Source organism: Pleurodeles waltl, chromosome 6 (genome assembly GCF_031143425.1).
Source record: "Pleurodeles waltl isolate 20211129_DDA chromosome 6, aPleWal1.hap1.20221129, whole genome shotgun sequence".
Lineage (NCBI taxonomy): Eukaryota > Metazoa > Chordata > Amphibia > Caudata > Salamandridae > Pleurodeles > Pleurodeles waltl.
In genome coordinates, this window is record NC_090445.1 from 1684502763 (window position 1) to 1684527891 (window position 25129).

At 48.0% G+C, this 25129-nt stretch overlaps 1 protein-coding gene across 4 annotated transcripts in view; it reads right to left on the bottom strand.

Annotated features, from left to right (window-relative positions):
- The window catches only part of NR6A1 (nuclear receptor subfamily 6 group A member 1), a 685712-nt gene that overhangs the window by 561361 nt on the left and 99222 nt on the right, over positions 1-25129 (bottom strand). For all 4 annotated transcript variants that reach the window (XM_069241722.1, XM_069241724.1, XM_069241721.1 and 1 more), the window contains exon 2: positions 22281-22325. In XM_069241722.1, the coding sequence (XP_069097823.1) occupies positions 22281-22325 (45 nt within the window). The remainder of the gene's footprint in view (positions 1-22280; positions 22326-25129) is intronic.

Consider the following 25129-nt stretch of genomic DNA (forward strand, 5'->3'; position numbering starts at 1 on the left):
CTGCTAGGTTAGAGAAAGACCTGCCTCCGGCGGTGGCTTTGCGAATGCGAGGTACGGCTGCCAGGGCTTGTCCGGTCGAGCGTAGGGTGCGAGGAGGAGTGTAGAAGGAGACGCGGTGGTTGATGAGTTTTGGTCCGAGGTTGTGCAGGGCTTTGTGTGCGTGGGTGAGGAGTCTGAAGGTGATCCTCTTGTTGACTGGGAGCCAGTGAAGTTTCTTCAGGTGTCCGGAGATGTGGTGGTGGCGGGGTATGTTCAGGATGAGTCGTGCGGCCGCGTTCTGGATTCGTTGAAGTTTCCTCTGCAGCTTGGTGGTGATGCCGGCGTACAGAGTGTTCCCATAGTCCAAGCGACTGGTGACGAGGGCGTGGGTGACGGTCTTCCTGGTATCGGGGGGGATCCAGCGGAAGAGCTTGCGGAACATGCGGAGAGTGTTGAAGCATGCCGAGGTCACCGCGTTGACCTGTCTGGTCATGGAGAGGGATGAGTCCAGGATGAAGCCAAGGTTGCGTGCATGGTCGTGGGTTGGGGAGTGCTGCCTAGGGCGGGGGGCCACCAGGAGTCGTCCCAGGCGGTGGGTGTACGGCCGAGGATGAGGACCTCCGTCTTCTCTGTGTTCAGTTTAAGCCGGCTGTCTGTCATCCAGTTCGCTACTTCTTTCATGCCTTCGTGTAGTCTGGTTCTTGCTGAGGTGGGGTTGTTGGTGAGGGATAGGATGAGCTGGGTGTCGTCTGCGTAGGATATGAGGTCGAGTCCGTGTTTACGTGCGATGTTCGCCAGGGGGGTCATGTAGATGTTGAAGAGGGTGGGGCTGAGGGAGGATCCCTGGGGGACGCCGCAGATGATCTCCGTAGCTGTGGATCTGAAGGGGGGGAGGCGGACTCCCTGAGTTCTTCCGGAGAGGAAGGAGATGATCCATTCCAGGGCCTTGCCTCTGATGCCGGCGTTGCTGAGGCGACGTATCAGGGTACGGTGGCAGACCGTGTCGAATGCTGCAGAGAGGTCCAGGAGTATGAGGGCCACGGTTTCTCCTTTGTCGGTCAGGGATCTGATGTCGTCCGTGGCTGCGATGAGGGCGGTCTCGGTGCTGTGGTTAGCTCTGAAGCCGAACTGTGAGGGGTCGAGTGAGTCGTTGGTTTCCAGGGCGGTGGTGAGTTGAGCGTTGACGATTTTCTCAATCACTTTGGTGGGGAACGGTAGGAGCGAGATGGGCCGGAAGTTTTTGAGTTCGGTGGGGTCTGCTGTTGGTTTCTTTAGGGGGGCGTTCAGTTCGGCGTGTTTCCAGTTCTCCGGGAAGGTGGCGGTGGTAAAAGATGTGTTGATGACGTCTCGGAGGTGGGGTGCGATGATGTTGTCGGCTTTGTTGAAGATGTGGTGCGGGCAGGGGTCGGATGGTGATCCTGAGTGGATGGAGTTCATGACGCGGGTGGTTTCCTCGGTGGTGGTTGGGTTCCAGGTGTGGATGGTGGTGTTGTCGGTGGCGGGTTCCGGTGGAGGGCTCGTGTTGGTTGTGGTGAAGCTGTTGTAGATGTCGGTGATCTTGTGGTGGAAGAAGGCTGCGAGGGAGTCGCAGAGGTCCTTTGAGGGAGGGATGGAGTTGTTTTCGGCGTCGGGGTTGGAGAGCTCTTTGACGATGCCAAATAGTTCCTTGCTGTTGTGGGCGTTGTTGTCTAGTCTGTTCTGGAAGGCTGATATTCGTGCGGCGCGGAGGAGTTGGTGGTGTTTGCGGGTGGCGTTTTTTGAGAGCAGACATGTTCTCGTCGGTCTGGTTGAGGCGCCAAGTCTTCTCGAGGGTGCGGCATTCTTTTTTGGAGTCCTTGAGGTCGGGGGTGAACCAGGAGTTTTTCTTGTGGCTGTTTTTGTTTGCTTGGGTCTTCAGGGGGGCCAGGAGGTTGGCGCAGTCTGAGATCCAGCTAGTGAGGTTGTTGGCGGCTTCGTTGGGGTCTGTAGTGCTGGTGGGTGGGTTCTGAGAGAGGGTTGATGCGAGTTGTTCCGTGGAGATTTGGTTCCACTGTCTTCTTGGTGGTTGTTGGGCGTGGTGGTGTACGTTGGTCTTCTTGAAGCTGAAGTGGACACAGCTGTGGTCGCTCCAGGAGAGTTCGGTAGTGTGGCTGAAAGAGATGTGTTTACTCTCCCACTGCAAGTACTGCACCTCAGCTGAAAAGTGCCGGTACTCTGCGTTTAAAATGAAAGAAGTGCAGGTACTGCGTACCTGTCCTTTTAAAGAACAGGGCACAGCCAGTGCTTACTTGTGGGCGTTGGCTGCACGTGAGGCGTTAGGCACACCAGCTCTTATTTCATTATTTCACTCCTCAGACAATAGAAAGAAAACACTAAACTGGGAAAGAAGGAGGGAGAGAGACGGAACAGCAGTAACCAAGGAAGAAAGGAGAATCCTGCAAGAGTCTGGTAAAGGGGTAGGAAGTGCCGGGAAAAAGAGATATGGAGGCAACGGAATCTAGCCTTCAGGAGACCTATTGAGCGCTTTATCACCCTCCTAGTACATTCATGGGCCTCATTGTAATTCCTCTCTGCATGAAAAACTGACCTTCCATCACTTATGTTTTTTTTTTTTAATCGACCTCTGGTTCTTTGTGCTTTCTGTCTTCCTCATCTGTATACAATTTGCTCTAGAAATCTCATTCCCGTCTGCCTTTAAGCTGTTTGTAAACGATAAAAATATTAATTCCAGCTAGTAATTGTGCCTCACGTAGCCCCTCTAATAATCACATCAAACGAAACAAGCCCCCACACAGCATGCAAATCTAACCCTAATAACCAATTAACTGGCCACTAACTAGGCTGTGGGTAGCGTGCTACTCACCGTAAAGAGCTTCAACTCCTCATCATCGGTAGTAAGCACTATACAAATACAATTTATAATAATTATGTATTATAACTTTAAATAAAATGATTACTTTACATTCTATACTTCACTTTTGATAATTATTACTGCATTTATGAGGAAATGTATTTTTTAAATTATAATTCAGAATTGTTTATTTAATTTAATATAATAAAAATACAAAAATAAAAAAATAAAATTTAAGTCTAAATTAAACAATAAATTCCAACCTAAAGTAAAATATGTTTTATTATGCGGTCATAATACCTGAGGCGCACCCCCACAGAACAGATACCGTGTCCAGCAGAATGGATGTGTCCGGGGTCACCGTCTCCTTCTAGGATCCTCCTTTCCTCGCATAGTTATTACTTTAATTTAAAATACTTTATAATTAAATAATAAATGTGTTATGTTTAGATATTTCAAAATTAAATTACCTTTATATATTTAACCTTTTAAACTAATGTAATGTTGTTTCCTAAGGGGTTTTATTTTAACTGCCTGTGCCATTATTTTCTATAGAGGGTGTTGCCATACCTGGGGTGTGGTGCTGGAACCTTTTGCTAGTGTTTTGCCCTGTTTTCACTGTCCTAACTTTAGAGGTGCATTTTGTGAACAGCAATGGGTTTATTCTTTTGTGGGTGGGTACACGGCCCCAACTAAGCCCATTCCTAAACTTCCCCTTACTTCTCCCCGATCCCTCCCATTTAGAGTAAGTATTCCTTCTTTCCAGCCGCTCCGCCTGGTCGCCCCCACATTTACCACATAGTAGGGAACTTATAGGTGTGAGGATCTCCCCATAGAAAATATAGGCTGGGTGGAGGAGGAGATTTACACTGTAGGCTTGTGAATAGCATTTTGTAGTACTTTAGTAGTACTGTTGCAGTACTACTAAATGCGCTAGTAATGCAGTTTGCGAATAGGCCCCAGAGATGAGTGTGCACTGCAGCTGCCTGTGCAGTAAATCTTCTAAGCGGGTGGGCGGGTTGGTGCGGGGATGGGTGGCTGGGAAGGGTGGCTGTGAATGCACACTGTGCAGGTGGGCGGGTTGGTGCAGGGATGGGGAGCTGGCAAGGGTGGCTGTGAATGCACACTGTGCAGAAGCTATTGTGTGCAGGTGAGCGGGTTGGTGCGGGAATGGGTGGCTGGGAAGAGTGGCTGTGAATGCACACTGTGCAGCACACTGTGCAGAAGCTATTGTGTGCAGGTGGGCGGGTTGGTGCGGGAATGGGTGGCTGGGAAGAGTGGCTGTGAATGGACACTGTGCAGAAGCTATTCTGTGCAGGTGGGCGGGTTTGTGCGGGAATGGGTGGCTGGGAAGGGTGGCTGTGAATGCACACTGTGCAGCACACTGTGCAGAAGCTATTGTGTGCAGGTGGGCGGGTTGATGCGGGAATGGGTGGCTGGGAAGAGTGGCTGTGAATGCACACTGTGCAGCACACTGTGCAGAAGCTATTGTGTGCAGGTGGGTGGGTTGGTGCAGAGATGGGTGGTTGGGAAGGGTGGCTGCGAATGCACACTGTGCAGGTGGGTTGGTGCGGGGGTGGGTGGATGGGAAGGGTGGCTGTGAATGCACACTGTGCAGATGCTATTCTTTGCAGGTGGGTGGGTTGGTGTGGGGATGGGTGACTGGGAAGGGTGGCTGTGATTTGCAGGTGGGCGGGGGTGGGAGGCTGGGAAGGGTGGCCGTGAATGCACACTGTGCAGTTAGGTGGGTGGGTTGGTGGGGGGATGGGTGGCTGGGGAGGGTAGCTGTGAATGCACACTGTGCAGATGCTATTCTGTGCAGGTAGGCGGGTTGGTGCAGGGATGGGTAGCTGTGAATGCACACTGTGCAGAAGCTATTCTGTGCAGGTGGGGGATGGGTGGCTGGGAAGGGTGGCTGTTAATGCACACTGTGCAGAAGCTATTCTGTGCAGGTAGGCGGGTTGGTGCGGGGATGGGTGGCTGTGAATGCACACTGTGCAGAAGCTATTCTGTGCAGGTGGATGGTTGGTGAGGGGATGGGTGGCCGGGAAGGGTGGCTGTGAATGCACATTGTGCAGAAGCTATTCTGTGAAGGTGGGCGGGTTGGTGCGGGGATGGGGGCTGGGAAGGGGGGCTGGGAATGCACACTGTGCAGGTGGGCGGGTTGGTGCGGGGTTTGGGGGCTGGGAAGGGTGGCTGGGAATGCACACTGTGCAGGTGGGTGGGTTGGTGCGGGGATGGGGGGTTGGAAGGGTGGCTGGGAATGCACACTGTGCGGGTGGGTGGGTTGGTGCGGGGATGGGTGGCTGGGAATGCACACTGTGCGGGTGGGCGGGTTGGTGCAGGGATGGGGGGCTGGGAAGGGTGGCTGGGAATGCACACTGTGCAGGTGGGCGGGTTGGTGCGGGGATGGGGGGCTGGGAAGGGTGGCTGTGAATGCACACTGTGCGGGTGGGCGGGTTGGTGCAGGGATGGGGGGCTGATAAGGGTGGTTGTGAATGCACACTGTGCAGAAGCTGTTCTGTGCAGGTGGGCGGGTTGGTGCTGGGATGGGTGGCTGTGAATGCACACTGTGCAGGTGGGCTGGTTGGCGCGGGGATGGGTGGATGGGAAGGGTGGCTGTGAATGCACACTGCTGCAGTCTGTGCAGCAGCTGTTCTGTGCAGGAGGGAAGGTTGCATTGCTGGCTATTTTTATAATATTAAAAAGCTGCTAAGCTTTGGCAGGTAAATTAATATGCAGATTATGTGAACCTGTGTATTTAAATAAACGTGTCATTTTATGCTCGCATGGACTAGGAAAATTACAATTGTACCCTGTTTAGTTGTTCAAAGAAATATAAGAAAATGCTACATAAAACCCTGTAAAGACCATGAATTTAATTTCTAACATTCAACATCTGATTCAAATTAGAACTAGTAAAACAAAAACCACATACCGAGCTAAACTATTACAAAACATCTCCCCAATTTAACAAAATACAGAGCAAAGACAATTTTGGCCTGGTGTTCAGCCTAGAGAATGAATAAAACTTGTAGCGCTGACAGTGTCCGACAGCATATTTTTTGTTTAACAGCACTGGAATTATAGAAGTTTAAAACATCTAATAATAGCCATTTTATCGACCTCGAAGGATGAAAGGCAGTCAACACTGCTGCCATTCGAGCCTTTAAACTGTGAGATACGAAAAAGATGTCAGCAGCAAGTGCTTAACTGAGGGACAAGCAAGAGAATGAATTTTTAGAAGTGCCTCTTCCCTGAACTCTGAGGATGTCTCCATACCCATTGCCCGCTTGTCTTCTAAAATGGATTGGATATGCTCTTTTCATGGAATTAGCCGCCCCTTTAAACCCAGAGCTTGAAGCAGCCCCGGGCCCCTCGGCACAAGACACGGTTTAAGCCTCTGGAGTGTTACACACGGATAACAGCCTCGGTAAGCACTTCAGAGCCAACCAGGCAGCTCCCTGCCTTTCTTTGATGAACTGACGTGATTGTCTAATTCTGACAAATAGTACATTTATTTACCAAGTTTTTTCTATCGCGCCCAACCCCTCAGAACAGTAAACTGGGTAACTACGAATAGAGGTGCAGGATTATGGCACCGGGGGGGGGGGGGGAGGAGGTGGGGAGGGTCTAAGGACTCACCTGCACCCCCGTTATAGCCGCACAGAAGTACCCACACATCCGCTAGGGGGCTCATTTTGCTTGCTTACCGGAGAGTCGCCGGCATCCGAGAAGTGACGCGGGTTTTACGCCTGCAGGGGAGTAAAGTCCATGAAATGGCGGATGGTGGTAGGTGGAAGCAGGAGGCTGAAGAAAGAGTGCGCGTGATCAAATGTGGCAGGCACCCCTACATGAAAGGGGGTTCACTAAAAACAGGCTGCTGCATCAGGAAGGGGTGCGGCATTTCCCCCTAAGTCGGGATCGGAAGACCCAGTGTCCCAGCCTTCGGGTGGCTCACCCCTCACACCCCCAGGGCGGTCGACAGCCCACTGATTCAGTCCCACCGCTCTTCCAACCGAGGGCTGGGCCGGGTCTCCACTCGGCTCATCTTCGTAAAAGAGTGATCACCACCATAGACAATGCAATGATTTATCCCTAATTACAACACAGATGTGTGTGAATAGTTTACGTGAATAAAAACAGTAACAATCTGGGCAAGTAAGACAAGCGGCGAGGCTTGTTGTGAAAGGGCCAATCGTAAAGGAGTGAATATTTAAGATAAAAAAGGCTGCCCAGACCAATATCTGTATCACAAAACAAAACCCAAGAAATGAAGACAGACAACCTCACAAATACACTGAGGCCGGCCAACACCACGCAGACTCAACGTCAATTATACACCTGGAGTAAAATATTCTTTCGGTCACACTCTTTCCTAGCTAAAACTCCAACACATACTTGTGAAAACTTAGCAACCACAGTACTAGTTGTGTTCTTTGTGCCCGGAACCAAAAGACAGTAATCGGTCGTGGTGGGCTGCACCAGGGACTGATAAAATGCTACCTGAGAGGGTGGACATTTCAATCTGACCTTTACAGGGCTCAGCTCTTGCCCCTGCTGTAGGAAACATGGACAAATCAGGCCATCTTCTAACCACTGAAGATGGTAGATTCATGGTTTACTGGTCCCTACACACTCTTTCTGCCCCACTCCCGCACCCTTGGCCACCCACTGCTTTGGGCCAACCCGGTATGGAAGGTGCAGGTGCGGCTCCTTCGCTTGGGCAGAGGAGCGTTGCCCCACCTTCCCGCCTGCAGCAGCCACTGCAAACCTTTTACCAACAAACAATAATAAACAGTGTTTATTATTGTTTTTTGGTATAAGGGGCGGGGCTACGGGCTGTGACGAGGAGTGCTCAGCACCCCCCCTCAGTGCACATGTATGCTGCCCGGCCGTCTCTGGCCGGCCAAACACACATGCGCAGTAGGCTCTCTCCATCCCAGCAACACAGTTTCCGGGCTAGAGAGAGCATGCACAGGCTCCCAGTCTGCCTGGGAGCGCCCTGGCTGGGGACCCCCGAGGCCCAAGAACCCCTTCGCATTAGTGGTGCGATGGGCTGGCCTGTGACTTCCGCCCCCACGCCTCGTGAGGTGTGGGGGCGGAAGTTTAGGAAGGTGAACGTTTCAGCTGCACCAGCTCCGGTTCCAGCCGCCGCATGCCAGTGGGGGGCTACATAAGCGCCCCCCCAGGAAGGCTCGGCCTTCTTGCATTGTGGCGGCTGGAGTGTCGGCTCGCAGTTGTCCCACCCACCCTCTCCTTAATTTAGGTTGTGTAGAAAGTATTAGGCGGAAAGTGAGGTATTAAAGTAACCAGGAGCAACACAGGGGTCCCCAAGGCTGGGGCCCCGGGTTAACACCAGAGATAGGATCTTGAAGTCCTGAGCCAACCTGCGGATGTACACACCAGATCAAGGGGTAGGGAGCCCAGATCGCTGGGGGGGCCACGTGGCTCCCGCTCTTGGCCGCCCTGTTACACCCCTATGCAAATTGGTGTTTGGAGGGGGGGCGGAACCCTGAGCGTGTGGACAAGGAACGGTGTAGTCAGGGCAACCGCCCCTCCTAGGGATACAGGTGAGGTACGGCTCACTTGTGTGGTCCAATGGTGGTTCAGGACAGGAAGGGATCCTGTCATAAGTAAATGATTTATGGTAACTGAAAATATCTTATGGATGTGATTTATGTTTTTGTGAATATGAAAAAGTTTATTTGAAGTGATTTATGGTGAAGTTATATGTAAAAATATCATAAATATCTTGTAATAAAAACTTCTTCCAACCAATAAGTTGTCGGTCTACGTATGGCTGGTGGTGTGGGGGTGAGGGCTTGCTGGCGGTCTCTGGGTTTTAATACTTTAGGCCCATGCGGCGATGTTACTGCTCAGTTGCATAGTTCTTCAACAGATTACATATTACAATCACCATGAACAACGCGTTTAATTTTGGGATGAAAAGCACAGTTCCCCAAAGCATGCTATTGCTGCGCTGAAATACCAGATTTTTATTTTTTACAAACACTTTTGGTCCCCAAGCATGATCTTTTCATTTCTGACAAGCACTGAAGTGTACTATTGTCACACCAGGAAAGATTCTGCCTTTCGTGATCCTTTATCATCATGGGACATCCATCATATGGCAGTGATTTTAACCACTTTTTTATGGGCGAGCGCAAAGCGCTCAGTGCATTCAGTAATCTCTCTTTGGGCTTGAAACCACACCCATGTCACGTCAGTCACTTACATTGCTTCGTGGGCTTGCTTTTTAAAATCCGCTTGCTTTCATTTGTGAAAGGCATGCATACGTCATGCCTTTTCCGGTGTTTAGCCCTCCTACACAGCACCGGTAAACTACTGAAAACATACAAGGCTCGATGTTTTCAGCCTGGGGTCCGGACTACTTCATCTGTTTATTTTCCACGCAGCGCGATCGTGCTGCATTTTACATAGCGCGATTGCGCTGCGTTTTTTTTTCTTTACAACGCTAATAGCTCTAACTCGAGCAAATGCGAGACCCGTTGCATTGAAATGCTTGTTAAATAATTATGTCAAAAAAGACGAAAATACGCTAAGCATGGGCACAGGTCTGTATTTGCCATCATTACACAACGGATTAACACATTTACTTCAAAAACACCCACAATCTATCAGGGACGGGTCACTATTTCTGCCTGGGATAATCAGGATGTGTTGAAGAATGGCCTCAACATATCTGAGATAACCACTATGAAACTAGGAATAGCCATGGGTCACAGAGCCCACAATTTGTAAAGCAAGTGTCCATTATATGTCAAGGAGGAGTCACTGTTATACCCAGAACAGCCAACATGTCAGCACAGTACCAACTCTCACAGACAGGGCATTAATGTGCCAGGGATAGCCAGAGGGTCACAAAATACCAACAATAAGGAAGAAATGAGTCATGGTTTACCGGGAACAGCCAGAACCAAGCCACAAATACCCCAAATGATGCTCAGTATTTTGCTATGCTTGCCAAAATTTCCACAGAATATCTCAGGTTTATCAGATTTTGAATTTTCCAACTTTTCCAATGGAAAGTACACTATAATGCCAGGGACAGCCAAATGGCCACAATATGTTTGTGCCATAACATGCAATAGTTAACAGTGAGCAGCCATCCACCAATCCACTTTCCCCATCCATACACACACAGGTAGGGAGACACACACATGCACTCACACAAGACACGCCCACTCACACTCGCTTACCAGTACACATTCAGATAGGCAAACTCTCACACAGACATTCCATCTCTCAGGCCCTTACTGGGCAGCGGTGATGATCCAGGTGCACAGCTCTGAGGCCTCCTGCTGGATCTCTTCAGGCTCTACAGCACAGGTAGCAGAGGGAGGTGAGAGGGGGCTGTGGAAGCAAGCCATGACATGGTGGTTGGCTTCTTGAGAGCCCACGAGATGGCGAGAAACAGCCAACCTGAACCATGGGGAGAACTAGCATCTCCACCATGTGGGACAAGGATGCAGGGGATTGGCCAGGGACCAACAGGCCAGGGCATATGGGCAAGAGGAGGCAAAAAGGCTGTGCAAGACTGTGCCCTACTCGATCCCCATATATGCCCGGGCAGGGACAGTGCTACGAGTCAGGCTGGCAGCCATTACAGGCAGGCTTATGATACACAGTTAACTATGTGGCATATCAACGATGCCATGAGCCACAGCAGTATTTTGTGTTCATGGATAGTCTGGTAAGGTGGGACCCTGACACCCCTATTAAAGTCCCACCACTGGCAACTGGTGTTGCACGTTTCAGTGTAAAGAAAATTGGCTGCTTCAATTCCTTGCACTATCCACTAGGGGCAATTAAGTGAACTTCAGATAATGGGTTTTAACACCAATTCCAATATATATATATATATATATATATATATATATATATATATATATATATATATATATATATATATATATATATATATATATATAAAAATATATTTTGTACATATACTGCCAGGTGGGGCCTATTTTAACCCGAAACTAAGCAGTGGCCAAACTAGGCAGTGTCTCATGAATGTGCACAAAACGCTCATGGCCACTGCATCACCAGAGGAACCAAGTTATCTGGGGTGATCTGTAACAAGGATGTTCAGTTTTAAGTCTCATGGAACTTTTCTCTCTCTACTACGCCAATAAGTGCTAAAATGAATTGCAATAACCTTGGCTTGAAGACAGAACGTAACTGCGAAAACCCTAATTTTGTAGTTTATAGTAAATCTCTCCAGTACTTTGGAAGAGCGCCCCCCCAACATGGGGGGAGCGCGGACCCTTAGGGGTCGGGGACGCTGGGGCTGGCCCTCGCACTAGTTGTGCGCAAGGTGGCCTGTGGGCTTCCGCTCGCGCGTCTTGCGAGACGCGTGAGCGGAAGTCCGACGCATGGGGAACGTCGGTGGTTGGCAGCAGTGCCGGACCGGTTTGGGCCGCCGCGCACCGGTGGGGGGGGGGGGGCATAAAAGCGCCCCCCCCAGAAGGTTCTGCCTTCTTACTTCGTGTGTGGCGGCCCGAGCAGACGGGCCTGTTGTCGATTCGTGGAGCCCAGGGGAGCGACATTGTAAAGACGCTGCGGTTCCTTAAAGATCGGACGCACAACTCTGAGCCAAGGGGAGCGACCTTGTAAAGACGCAGCGGTGCCTAAAGATCGGACGCACAACTCTGAGCCCAGGGGAGCGACCTTGTAAAGACGCGGCAGTGCCTAAAGATCGGACGGTGCCTGAGGATCGGATGCACAATTCCAAGCGCAGGGGAGCGACCTTGTCAATCGATCGGTTTGGGCATTTCTTCAGGGAAAGCGAGGTGAGTGAGCGCACGGAGGCTAACTCCGTTTTTAGGAGGTTGTTCTGTGCGCGCTCTCACCTGCTAGGGGTTTCACCCCAGGTTTAATTGTTTAGGGGTTTCACCCCAGGTTTAAAGGTTTAGGGGTTTCACCCCCGGTTTTAATTGTTGAATTTTTTAATTGTTTGGGTTCCACGTTGGAGAGGGCTGTGGCGCCAGGGCCAAATCGGCAGTCCAGTGAATCTGGGTAAAATATTCAACCCCCCCTCCCTTTTTTCTTCACTTCATGGTTAGAGCTAAGGGGTTTTATGATATTGATTGTTGATGGTGCTTATTCACATGTTATAATTGTTTCATGTTGGTATTATTGTCGCCAATTGAACGTGTTTTAACTGTGACAGTGTTATAGGTCCGTCAGCCACTGTGTTTTTGCAAACATACTTTGGGCATTGGGCTAACAGAATTATTCCTTTCAGGTTAATTAATTTAGCAGGTTTTCTTGCCACTGCTTATAACTTGTTTACCTAACATTTGCATTAGGGCATCTAATAGGGTGAGGGGGGGGTAAGAGGAAGGGCACAGATCCTGATCTTGCCCAACTATTGAAATTGGTCCTAGAAAAATTGGGGGGCGGGGATTCAGAGGGGGAGGCTGCCCCTTCAGATGGAGATGATGGTGAGGAAGGCACTTCCCGCCCGCGCCGTGCGCACGTAGCACCACCTGCAGCTTTTCCTCCAGTTAAACGTATGAATAAAAAACAGACTGGGGGGACAGTAGTCCAACAACCTACGCCTCAGGCAGTTCTCGCCCCCTCTCCTCCTATGATTGAGTTAGGCACCGTGGTGGCCCCCAGTATTGCAGCGGCTGCGCCTTCTGAAGAAATTGCTGGGCCTCGCGTAAGGGTGGCGACGCCGAGTACGGGTCCGGCGGGAGGTGTGGAAGCTATGCTAGCGGACATACGGCGTTCTGTAGCAGCATTAGCAGCACCAACTAATGATGTACCCACACAAGTATTACCCATCGTGCAGGGAGTGGCACCAGGAGCTAGCACAACTGCAGAGCAAGGGCAGGCGGCAATGGCCCAATCAGGGGCATCCCAGGACTTGACAACTCAAACGTTGGTGTCAGTATCCCAGATGTTGGCCAATCTCACTGTGCCAATGCCAACTCCACCCCCCACGACCCCATGGGCTAGGGCTAGTAACCCATTGCAGAATACGGTACTTGAACTTAAGCGCCAGGTGGAGGCATTTGTAGCAGCGCGTAATGTTCCTTCATTGCAGGTGACGACCTCAGGCCCCTGTGTCAGCCAGGCACCGGGCTCGCTGTCTCAGACTCCTCCAGTTGAAAAAGAACATGGTAAGGTCATGGAACAGGGTGTTAACATCATAAAAACACCGGCGCCAGCTGAGGTCATGGGTGCAGACACATTGCTATCTAGGCCGGGGAAGTTAGCTGCACATGTGGCTTCTGAAATCAAAGAGAAAATATGGAAAGGGGATTTTGTGGACATTTTTAGCCTGGTAAGGGCTAAGAGAAGGGAAATAGAATCAAAGGATAAAGATACTAAAGCTTCATCATATACAGATAAAAAAACAAAGATAGAAGAGAATATCACGAATTGGTTATTCGGTTTTAATGTGTTTATGTCGGTCATGCTGGAAAAGAAGCCTGAAATTGGTTTGTCAATTATATTTTATGCTAACAAAATTTTAAAAGCTCACCATATGTACGGTGGGAACGCTTGGCTGGAGTATGACTGTGATTTTAGGTGGGCAAAGGTAGAGGATCCAGCAATTGGTTGGGACCAGACTGAAGTAAATGTTTGGTTGGAGTGCGTGAACAACAAATTACCCAGCAAGCAGCCCTTTCGAGCACAGTATCCAAATGACAAAAAAAGGGTCTTGCTGGGCGTTTAACAGGAAAGTATGTTCACGCCCCCCTGGGACGTGCAAATTCAGGCACTCCTGTGCATTTTGTGGGCATCCCTCTCACCCCGAATTTAAATGCCTTAAAAAACCAAAGGAGAAAGCTAAGGAAGGGAGTAAATCCAGTACCTAGTTCCTCCTTGCCTTCTCCCATTCATTTAGAGGTTTTGCTGCCTTGGCTGAAGGTTTACCCAGTTAAGGCTTCAGCTGAACTACTGATTAAAGGATTTTCTCAGGGTTTTAGAATTCCAGCATCCCAGGTCCTCCCCTTAGGTCATTGCAGAAATCTTCTGTCTGCCGTGAGAAACCCCGGCGTGGTGGCTAGAAAAATTGCAAAAGAATGCGCGCTAGGGAGAATGGCTGGCCCCTTCCTTCCCCCCCCACAGCTAATTTTGTTTGTTCCCCATTAGGAGTAGTACCCAAAAAAGAGCCGGGGCAGTTCAGATTGATCCATAATCTATCAGCCCCACGTGGCGCGTCAATAAATGAGGCGATAGACCCGACTCTATGTTCAGTGAGTTATGCTACCGTAGACCAGGCACTAGTGTTGCTGAGGGGTCTAGGGCGGGGTGCGCTCTTAGCAAAAACAGATATCGAGGCAGCTTTCCGGCTTTTGCCAGTGCACGCTGAAGATTACCATATTTGGGATTCCAATTTAATGGGGAGTATTTTTATGACAAGTGTATGCCCATGGGGTGCAGTGTGTCCTGCAGTTATTTCGAACAGTTCAGTTCTGCTTTGCAGTGGATTTTCACCAGGCGTACAAGTCATGCGAATGTAATACATTATTTGGATGATTTCCTAGTTTTGGGCCCCCCTGAGTCTAAAAAATGCCTTTGGGCCCTGCAGTCTCTGACAACCGTGTTCAGGGACTTCGGGGTCCCAATAGCCCAGGAAAAAACAGAAGGCCCGTCCACATGCATCACTTTTTTGGGCATCGAAATTTACACCGTAGCGGGGAGTGCCGCCTTCCTCTGGACAAGCTTCAGGTTTTTAGGGGGTCCATCAGAACTGTCTTATCCCGTACCAAGGTCACCCTGCACCAATTACAAGTCCTGGTGGGTCAATTGAATTTCGCCCTGAGGATCATTCCCATGGCCCGTCCTTTTTCCAGATCCATAGCTAGGTCTGTGGCAGGGTTGACCGAGAAACACCACCACACCAGGCTGTCTGCTGAAGTAAAGGATGATTTGAGAGTGTGGGAGGCATTCCTACAAGACTTTAACGGGCGGTGATCTGGCCTCATCCCCCTGCCGACAGCCCTTCTCTTGGCCTATTCACGGACGCTGCAGGCAGTGTGGGCTTTGGGGCTATCCTAGGTTCGGCCTGGTGCAGGGCAGATTGGCCAACTGATTGGGTTGAGTTGGGTCTCACCAAAAATATAGCATTCTTAGAATTATTTCCCATAATTGTAGCGGTTTCTGTCTGGGAGGACACATTGAGAAACGAGACAGTAGTATTTTGGTCAGACAACATGGCAGTCGTTGAGTCGATCAATAGACAAAAAGCTAGCTGCAGATGGGTGCTGAGACTACTTAAGTATCTGGTGCTGCAATGTTTGAAACTCAACATCACATTCCGGGCGAAACATGTTCCTGGGGTAAATAACAATGCGGCTGATGCCTTGTCTCGATCATTAATGCAGGATTTTCAGAGGTTCCACCCACAGGCGTCGGAGAGGATGACAGAGTTTCCAACATCACTGTGGAGGATTGGTGTCCCGCACTGTCAGCCCTAGTAGGGGCTTCTTTGGCGACACGAACAAAGGGGGCATACGAAAGGGCCTTCTTGCATTATAGACTGTTTTTGAAATCAGTGAACTCTTCAGATTGGTTTTCATTCGAAGCAATCTGTGCCTTTTTGCAACATTTAAAGAGCAATGGTAAACCTGTCTCGTGCGCCAAGGCCAACTTGGCAGCCATCCGTTTTTTCGCCAAGCTAAGAGGGCAAGACTCTAAACTCAAGGCCTTTATTATTAAGCAGGCGCTGGTGGAGTGGTCAAGAGCAGAGGGCCCCAGGGTAGACTCCAGGTGGCCTATAACCCCCCAATTATTAGAAAAATTGCTGGGCGCAGTTACTGTAGTTACTTCATCCCCGTTTGAGACTGCCTTATTCACATCAGCCTTTTCTGTGGCCTTCTATGGGGCCTTCCGTATTGGGGAAATGTTAGGTACATCCAAGAGCGACCATGCGGGGGGTCTCCAGTGGCCAGATGTAATAATCAATAATAACTCTGCCACCATACTACTGCGCAAATCAAAGACTGATCAGTCAGGAAAAGGGGCGAGTATTGCTCTTCGGGCAGCGCAGGGGTCTCTTATCTGTCCTGTAGCTAACCTAGATGCTTACCTAAAGGTGCGCCCTTTAGAAAAATCAACGGCGTTATTCATACACGCAAATGGGGACTGTCTGTCGCGCTACCAATTTACAGAGGTAATGAAAATATCACTAAAGGCAGCGGGCATAGAACCTCTAGGTTACTCCCCTCACTCGTTCAGGATTGGCGCGGCTACGTTAGCTGCGGGGGCAGACTTGCCCATCTCTGAGGTTAAGGCCATTGGCAGATGGTCGTCTAACTGTTATAAGCGTTACGTTAGGCCGGAGCTGGTCTAATCTGTAGTTATTTGTGTATCTAAAAAATCTGTATCATTTCTCACACAATTTTCCCTTTATTGCAGTAGATGGCTCCGCGTGTGGTGTGGGTACTGGGGCATTCATTCGTTCGTCGGGCGGCGTACCGGTTGCAGCAGCTCCGTAAACCGAATCCGGCGACAAGCTTAGACGTGGCCTTCAGGTGGTGCGGGGTTGGCGGCAAAGGAATTAAACAGCTGCAGCAGCTGGTTGATTTGGCTTGCGGATGTGCAGGGCCCCAATCCCCGGACCTCATCATCATTCACCTTAGGGGCAACGACCTGGTACACTTAGGTCGTAAAGCCCTCAGAGAGGCAATATTCTTAGAAATAACAAAGCTTGCTAAGCAATTCCCTAATGCAGCCATCGCCTGGTCTCACATGGTGCAGTGGAAAAGATGGGGCCCAGGAATCAAACCAAGAACAATCAGTGTGTCAGTTAGGCGACTTAACGCGGAGATGTCAAAGCTTTGCCCTGGTCCAGGCCGTTTGTGGAACATCCCTCATAGACAATTGAAAGGACCTGAAATGTTTCATAGAGATTTGGTTCATTTATCCGATGCAGGTACTGACCAATTCATTGTAGACATGTGGTTCTTCGCTAAGTGTTTGTTTTCTGGTGGGGAGGGCGTAGGACCCTGGGGCCCTGGTCGCCCTCGTGGCACAGAAAGAGAGAATAAAGTAACCGGAAGCAACAGAGGGGACCCCAAGAGTGGGGCCCCGGTATAACAACAGAGATAGGATCCTGAAGTTCTGGACCAACCTGCGGATGGACACACCTGATTGGGGGTAGGGAGCCCAGATCACTGGGGTGGTCATGGGGCTCATGCCCTGGGCATCCCCGGTACACCCCTTGGTTGATTGGTGTTTGGAGAGGGGGCGGAACCCTGAGCATGGGTGCAAGGAACAGAGGAAGCAGGGATACCGCCCCCCCCTAAGGATACAGGTGACGACCAGTCCCTGTGTGGTTCAAAGGAGGTTCAGGACAGGAAGGGATCCTGTCAAAATAATTTATGGTTACAAATGATAAAGTAGCATCTATAACAGTATATATATTAAGTTTGCAGTGAAATGTTTTATTTGAGTAATGTGCATATGATGACTTGCATAAATTGTGTTTATGATTTTTAATGAAAGTATATATAAAAATAAATACTTCTTCCATCAAACAAAAATTGTCTTGTCGGTTGGTGTATGACCGGTGTTGGGGTAAGGGCCCTCTGGCGGCCTCCGAGTCCTATGAGGTAGCTCAACTACAGGACGCTTTTGGGTGGATTTCCTTCCGATTCTTAATTTGTGAATTCATTGTAAAAACATAACTAAGGAGCATTTCGTGGTAAAAAGTGAAAAAGACATTCAAGTCTGCCTGGACAAGGGATCATTCTCCCACTGGAGTTTTCAGCCTCATGTCTCTGGGCGCAAGTGGTTTTACTGGCTGACCTGGAATAGAACATGTGAAAATATAACTGCCTGACATGAACCTAAAGCAGGATGTTTTATCTCATAAAACACACTCCCTACAACCTCCTGACATTACCATAAAGCGGGCTGTCAAAGTAATACATTGATGTCTAGAAATGTCTGACGTGACCATAAAAGAGACAAGAAAACAGAGTAGAAAACGTTTGAGTAAACAATGTATATTTGTAATTATAGTAATGATTTTTGCATTTCGCTTGGCCGTTCCTAGGCACTTTAAAGTATGGCCGTAACCATTACTCAACGGGTTCCACTCTGAAGAATGAAATGCCGAGTTGGCGCTGCCGAGTTTCGAGCTCGTGTCATCCCTTGGGGTCTTTTATTCCTAATTTTCTTAATGATCGCAGGGCGGCATCTGTGGCGCCTCGATCACAACCGCGCCAAACAAAGGGAAACAGCAGGCCTCTCACCAACGCGCCGTGAAGGAGGCGAACAGTGATAAAGCGCCTTTCGCGTGTTTGTTCTAGTGCTTAAAAGCAGGTGTTACGTCCAAGTCGCAATGAGAGAAAAGCTCGCATGTACACATCCGCCGAAAGAACCCTTCTGCATAGACGCATCCCTAATCCATGCATATTCTTCAGGTGGCAGCTTGCAAACCAGGAAAATATATTTATTTTAATTACCGGCGACGTTTGACAGAACATCTGTCACGGGCCGGTTTCTTTCCTGCGGAAAACAAGCCACTACATTTTACCCGGAAAATGTTCCTTTCACCCCACCTACCGGCTTTCACTTACAAATCAGTGACATTTTAAGGATTCTGGGAGCCCCGGGGCAGGCATACTTTGAGAGCCCCCGTTTGGAAAAAAACTGAATTGTATTACTGTTTACGGCTAGTTCGAGCCCATATGATGTCAGCAAAGTGACTTTAAATGTTAAACTCTGTTGAAGTGTGTCTTGCCCGGAGACGTTTTAAGGCAACGACAGAGTGGGCCCTGGCCCCGGGCCCCAGCCTTTCTGGGGTCACTGATAGAGATAGCTCTCGCCCTGATAACCTTAATTCTTAACAATACTGTTTTAAATATCCATTTTCTTTGCATTTATTTTTTATGTGGGTGATGCGTGAGAGTCTATTACACACATTTTGCGCAGAAATGTGTTTGTTTCATAAAACATCCCAAAAAAGGTTTTAGGTCAAAACAGGGCCTCACATATGAGAGACGGAAGGGATTAACAGAGATTATTTGCAATTATATTAGTGAGCAGCTGGTGTTTTACAAAATTGAAAACGCAAGTGACTCTCGTCGAATATTTTACAATTCGGGCCGGTGTGCCTGTGCGCTGTCAGTGACCTGGCCAAGGAGGGGCTGAAAGAGCCAAATTCGGATGACAAATTGCAAGCTGTTCTGGACAGCCACCCCCCCCCCCCCCAAAAAAAAAATCGACTGGCCCAGGGCCCCCTAAATCCTTAAGATTTCCCTGATCTTGCTTGGGGCCCATCAACACCCTTAAAGTGACACTGGGCTGAAAGACCGTCAAATGTAAATTTAGACAGGCAGATCAGGTAACATAATAGAACCGCTATAGGTAAAATAGAGAAATAAATCAATATACGGGGAGAGGGGGCTTGTTATGTAGGGGCCCTCCTGGGTAGCCCGGTTACCCATGGCCTAAAACGTCTAGGTTAAACATATCAGGTATTGTACTGCAATGTCTTTTTAAATCGCAAACTTCAGATGGAAAAATTCAATTCGATTTCGAAAAGTGCACTGAACCGCTGGTACCAAACCTATACTGGACAATTTGACCTCTGGGGGCCTGCCTAGCTCTGCTTCCGTTCTCGTAGCCGATCAACATTACCAGCCAGTGGCTTTAATCTGAAGAACACGATCAAACTGTTAAATGTGAGGAAAGCGACGGCAGAGAGCTGAGATTGTCCCAAACGCTCACAACTCGATGAAACTGTGTGATCGTGGGACAATCAATTTACAAACGTGCCTTCTTCTCCGTGAGCAATAAATAAACACATTAATTAATTAAATACAATCAAAATAAAATATATGAGATCTGCTAGTTTGAAAGGTGGTCACGGTAAACAGAGAATCTCGGACCTTCCACCCAGTGGCTGAAACAACTTCCGGTTCATGTCTGGCGGAAAAGGTCCCCGCCTCGAGGGCTGGGCTGAACATCTCCTATTACCTAAAATAATATATTTCTGAAGCTGTGCGATCCAGAACTTGCAGCTACATGTTAATTAATGCGTTTTAGTTGTCTGTGCAGACGCTGAGCTACATTTGAAGGGTACGGTACTACCCCAGGAGTGGCTCCTTCATGAGGGCGGAGGAGTGTCACGCTAACCCCTCACCCGCCAGCAGCATCGGCTGCAAAACTGTTATAAGGAGAGGATAATAAACAGTGTTAATTATCGTTTCCTTGTAAAGGGGCGGGGCCACGGGGGTAGTGGACAGCACTCCGCCTCAGTGCGCATGTGTGTTTGGCCGGCCGTCTTGTGCCGGCCAAATCCACATGTGCAGTGGGCTCTCTCCAGCCCACCAACAGAGTTGCCTGTCTGTGGAGAGCATGCACAGGCTCCCAGTCTGCCTAGAGCAGTGATTCCCAACCTGTTGTCCAGAGACACCAGGGGGTCTGCAAAGACTCCTCAGGGAGTACGCGAATGCTTAGAAAAATAAATATGAACATGGTAATAAAGTGTATATAAATAAAGTGGCTAAATGTGCAACTGAAATTTTTAAAAAGTACTGTAAATGTCAATAAATTTGAAATTGAAGGCTAGAAATTAGATTGGTATCCTCAGATTCATTCTCTGGAGCAGTCCAGGTGCATGGAACAGAACACAGTATGGACAATGTGTGTCTTAAGCTGAATTTAGAAAAGCTCCAACATTCCTTTTAATTTTTTTGATTCATATTTGCTCGCAAATAAAATAAAATGTGTTATCATTTGTGTATGTGTTTGCCAAATACTTGTTTCTCTATTTTGTCTGTATTGTTTTGCATTTCAAATCATCAACTATGTTTAGGTCAAGGCCCCCAGCTTCCAGTAATTACTCAGTGGGGGGTCCCCTGATTCCAATGATGATTCAGTGGGGGTCCCCGGGTTCCAGTAATGATAAAGTGGGGGTCCATGGAAGTCAAAAGGTTGGGAACCACTGATCTAGAGGTAACACAAAAAATGTCACATACACAATTTAAATGAAAAATAAATACAGGGGAAAGAAACTTTTCTATGGGAAGGTAAACTCGTAGGTAAACTCAGCTGGTTAATGTAAACACTGCAGATGAGTGTGTATTCAGAGGGTCGAAGATTCCTCACACTGGCCGCACTATTCCCTGGTGTGCCTAGTTGATGCATTGGGGAATAGTGGTGTGCGTTCAGTGCTAGGAGGTCCACACTTGTGACAGAAAGCTATGTGAATATTTAAGTCATTTTTTTGTAAATGTGCTACGCAAAGTAGACAATGATAGGTTGCCAAACAAATGTGCAGAAGATTGTATGCAAAACAAAACATGCACTTTAAAAAATATTTATAATAGTGTACATTTTATTTTCATTAGTGCCATTAAAACTAAGCACACCTGCACCCAGCGAGTAACTCCCTTACAGGATGTCCCATAAAGAACAACTCAGCCACAAGGAAAATTCAAATTATTCAGAACTGAGAGCCAATGATGCTCCCGAGCAGCCCTGAGATGTGCTGGTTAGTCAAACTGCAGACATTACATCTCCTTTGGGTAGCAGGCACCATGGAGCGAAAGCCTTGTTCTGCTTCAGCGGTGTGCCCCTCTCCCTCCACAGTACAAGAGACCCCATCCTCCCCTTCTATTCTGGGGTACCTCTGTGTCAGCATTAACCCCTCAGGAGCAGACGCTTTGACAAAAAAGTATAGAACTGCATTTGTGAAATTAAGAAAAGCTTAGGAATGTAGTGCCAGAGCTATGAACATTGCATTTGCTAAAAGTGGTCGCAATCTGCGCGACGACGTTTAGCGAATCCAGTGGTATTTTGCGAATGTACCTATGTACTAATAGGTGAAGTCGCAAAATACTGAATCATAACGGGTCGCAATTCGACCTACATCATCCATATTAATGAGGTAGGTATCAACCTATGGTTCACTATGATTAGCTGTCATCACATGTTTATTAGTGCTTTAAAATAAAGTGTTTTTCTTTTTAAATGCAGCCTGCTGTCCTTAAAGGAAAAAATCTGTTTAAATAAAAAAAATAGAAAGAAAAGTTTTACAAACTTTTTTTTTTTTTTTAATATAGGCAGTGGTCTACACAGACAAAATGTTTCCTGGTAAAATTCAGAGTGAAAAGTGTCCCTTGGGTTATCATTAGCCGGTAAACTCTTTATGTTCAGTGACCATATTTCGTTTGTGAAAGATCAACACATTGCATTACAAATCGCTATTTGGTAGGGGCACCCTAAACATCCTACTTCCCAAACCCTATTTTTGGTACATTTGTACAAAAATATATTTTTGTACATACCAACGGTCATTTTGCAACAGTAAAAGCTCCTATTTTGCAAATCTGAGCCATTGACATCCCAAGATCCCTTCATACATCTGGTTGATCGATCCAAACAGATCCCTCCCACATCCACAGCTGCCGCAAACATCTCCTCACAGGCAGCCATAGCTGCCATTTTCATATTCGGTTTTTAGACTTACCTGCAGCGTGCTCATGGTCTTTCGATGCAAGCTTTCTATACAAGCCTAAAAAAAAGAAGAAAAACAGAAAGCAACAATTGTGAATAAATGTGTGTTAACCCCGGCCTTGACATGCGCAGCATTAATTATGAGTGGCGCAGGGGATTGAAAAGCAGTTTTCATTCACAGCATACAGAGAGGGTCTTTAAGCAGCAGTTGTTATGGAAACAAAATATCAGCATCATTTAGAGACGCTCTGGCGAGATTTAACCTGGTGGGCGCAAACCGGAGGTGGAAGTGGGCAGTACTATGGCACTGTCCCTAAAACCCATCACTTGGATGGTAGGGGGCTCAGAGGATGTACGCCCCCTCAAGCGGTCACACCTTCAGAAACAAATATATACATTTACTTCAAAATTAAAACTCACAATCCCCCTGGAACCAGCAATAACTGGTCACACACACTTACTTTCTGGGCAATGCAAGGAGAGACAGACTATGGATTGCAGGAAACTGTGGATGAGGATGAAGGGAGGAAATTCCAGGTTTAAAATGGAAGCTAAGCTGGAAAAGTACATCAAAGAGAAAGGAGACTAAATAGGAATCATGACCAAACTGCAGGTCCAAATGGAAAAATACATTTACGAGAGGCCAAACAGGAAATCACAAACACGGGACAACGAAGTCCAATGGAAAGTAATTGCATTTATATGGCGCATATTACTCCCGACGAGTACAAGCATGACACAACAAGACCAAACCAGAACTCACGAGAACGGGGCAGAGGAATCAAATATTAAATTATAACCATAGGCTGAAGGACCAACAAGAGGTCATGACCATGGGGAGAAGGACCAATCCAGAAACAATGAGCTGGGGGATGCAACAGATCGGCGAGCATGAGACAAGGTCCAACAAGAGGTCATGACCATGGGGAGAAGGACCAAACCAGAAACAATGCCCTGGGGGATGCAACAGAACTTCGAGCATGAGACAAGGTCCAACAAGAGGTCATGACCATGGGGAGAAGGACCAAACCAGAAACAATGCCCTGGGGGATGCAACAGATCGGCGAGCATGAGACAAGGTCCAACAAGTGATCATGACCATGGGAGAATGACCAATCCAGAAACAATGAGCTGGGGGATGCAACAGATCGGCGAGCATGAGACAAGGTCCAACAAGAGGTCATGACCATGGGGAGAAGGACCAAACCAGAAACAATGCCCTGGGGGATGCAACAGATCGGCGAGCATGAGACAAGGTCCAACAAGTGATCATGACCATGGGGAGAAGGACCAATCCAGAAACAATGAGCCGGGGGATGCAACAGAAATCAAGCATGAGACCAGCTCCAACAAGAGATCAGGAGACTGGGGAGAAGGACCAAACCAGGAATCATGAGCGGCAGGGTCCATCAGTCAGGTGAACAGGCACCCCTGATAAGCCCGTGCAGTCCTTGGTTTTTTGATGACCCAGGGTCCCAACACTTGTCGCAAAAATAAATCAATGTCCCAGTTTTCACATCGGGTTGGCTGAGCATGCAAATTTAGAACTGTGCTGTGAAGGCTCACGTTCACGGTGGCCTTCTCATGACACCTGGGACCGAGTTTTGTTTAAAGGAGCCTCCAACTCTGCTGCTTGACAATTCAAGCATCACAGCAGAATTTAATGAGGACTGAATCAACCATCGCGCAGTCCATCATCCTAGGAGAATCACATAGAAAAATGAAAGCCCTGTGGAGGTGGCGGTACCCAGGGCTGTTGGGGAGGTGGGGCAGGAGGTCCCCCTCACACAACATTTTTAATGCCCCCGGGACCTGGCCCACCCAGGGTCTATAATTTACGCAAAAATAATTTTCAAAAATGCTTTTTTGCTCTGGGGGAGTCCCTCTGGCACCCCCTCCTCCCAAACTAATGCTAAAGCTAAACTAACAAGCTCATCTTTGTTCATGAATACCTCACGGCCACAGATATACAAATCTGAATTTCCCTACATTTTTCAAAAACTACTGAACAGATTTACACCAATTAACAAAAAGCACAATCTGGGTACCGACAGCTAGCTTTCTGCCAAATCTGGTGTCATTCCGTCCAGCGGTTCGGGCTGTAGACGTGTTGACAGAGCCTATGTGAATTAACATGAGAAAAACAATGTTTTTTTTAGCCACCTTTTTCTCGGGCCCCGCTTGACGGATCACCCTGAAACTTCCCAGTCGCACCATGAATCAATGGGCCACTTTTTTGGGAAAATGTTGTGAAGATTTGTCCAACGGTGCTTAAGATATAGGCCAGTCAAAAAACACTTTTTCCATGGAAACATGGTCCTAACAGTAACTACCTAGTGGCGACCGGCACTAGGGGAGATATATATTATATATATATATATATATACACATATACACACACACACACAAACACATGCTAACATTTGAGAAGGGGAAAGCAGTAGATTTCAAAAACAATAATCATTAGAGTGTGTTTCTCCTATTGACTTCTAATGCAGGAAAGGCAATTTCACGTGGGAGACAGCCACGACCAAGCCATTTTTTGGCTTAAAAGAAAATCAGGAGTCTCCTGTCCTGAATCTGGTCACAACAACACACATACCATTTAGTCCTATTTCTAGGTTAATGGCTATCCCTGTTTTTTCTTCTGAAACTCTGGCCACCCTATACATCAGGAAGGCAAAACCATCGGGCAGCAAGGTCAATATATACATATATATATATATGAGAAACACGGTCCAAACAGTAAATCAAGAGCATGTGGTATAAAGGCAAAACATAATACCAGGCGCTAACAATTTGGTCAAAAAAGCATTTGGTACCAAACTTTAAAGCTACAGAAGAGCAGAGAGGTACTTCTGA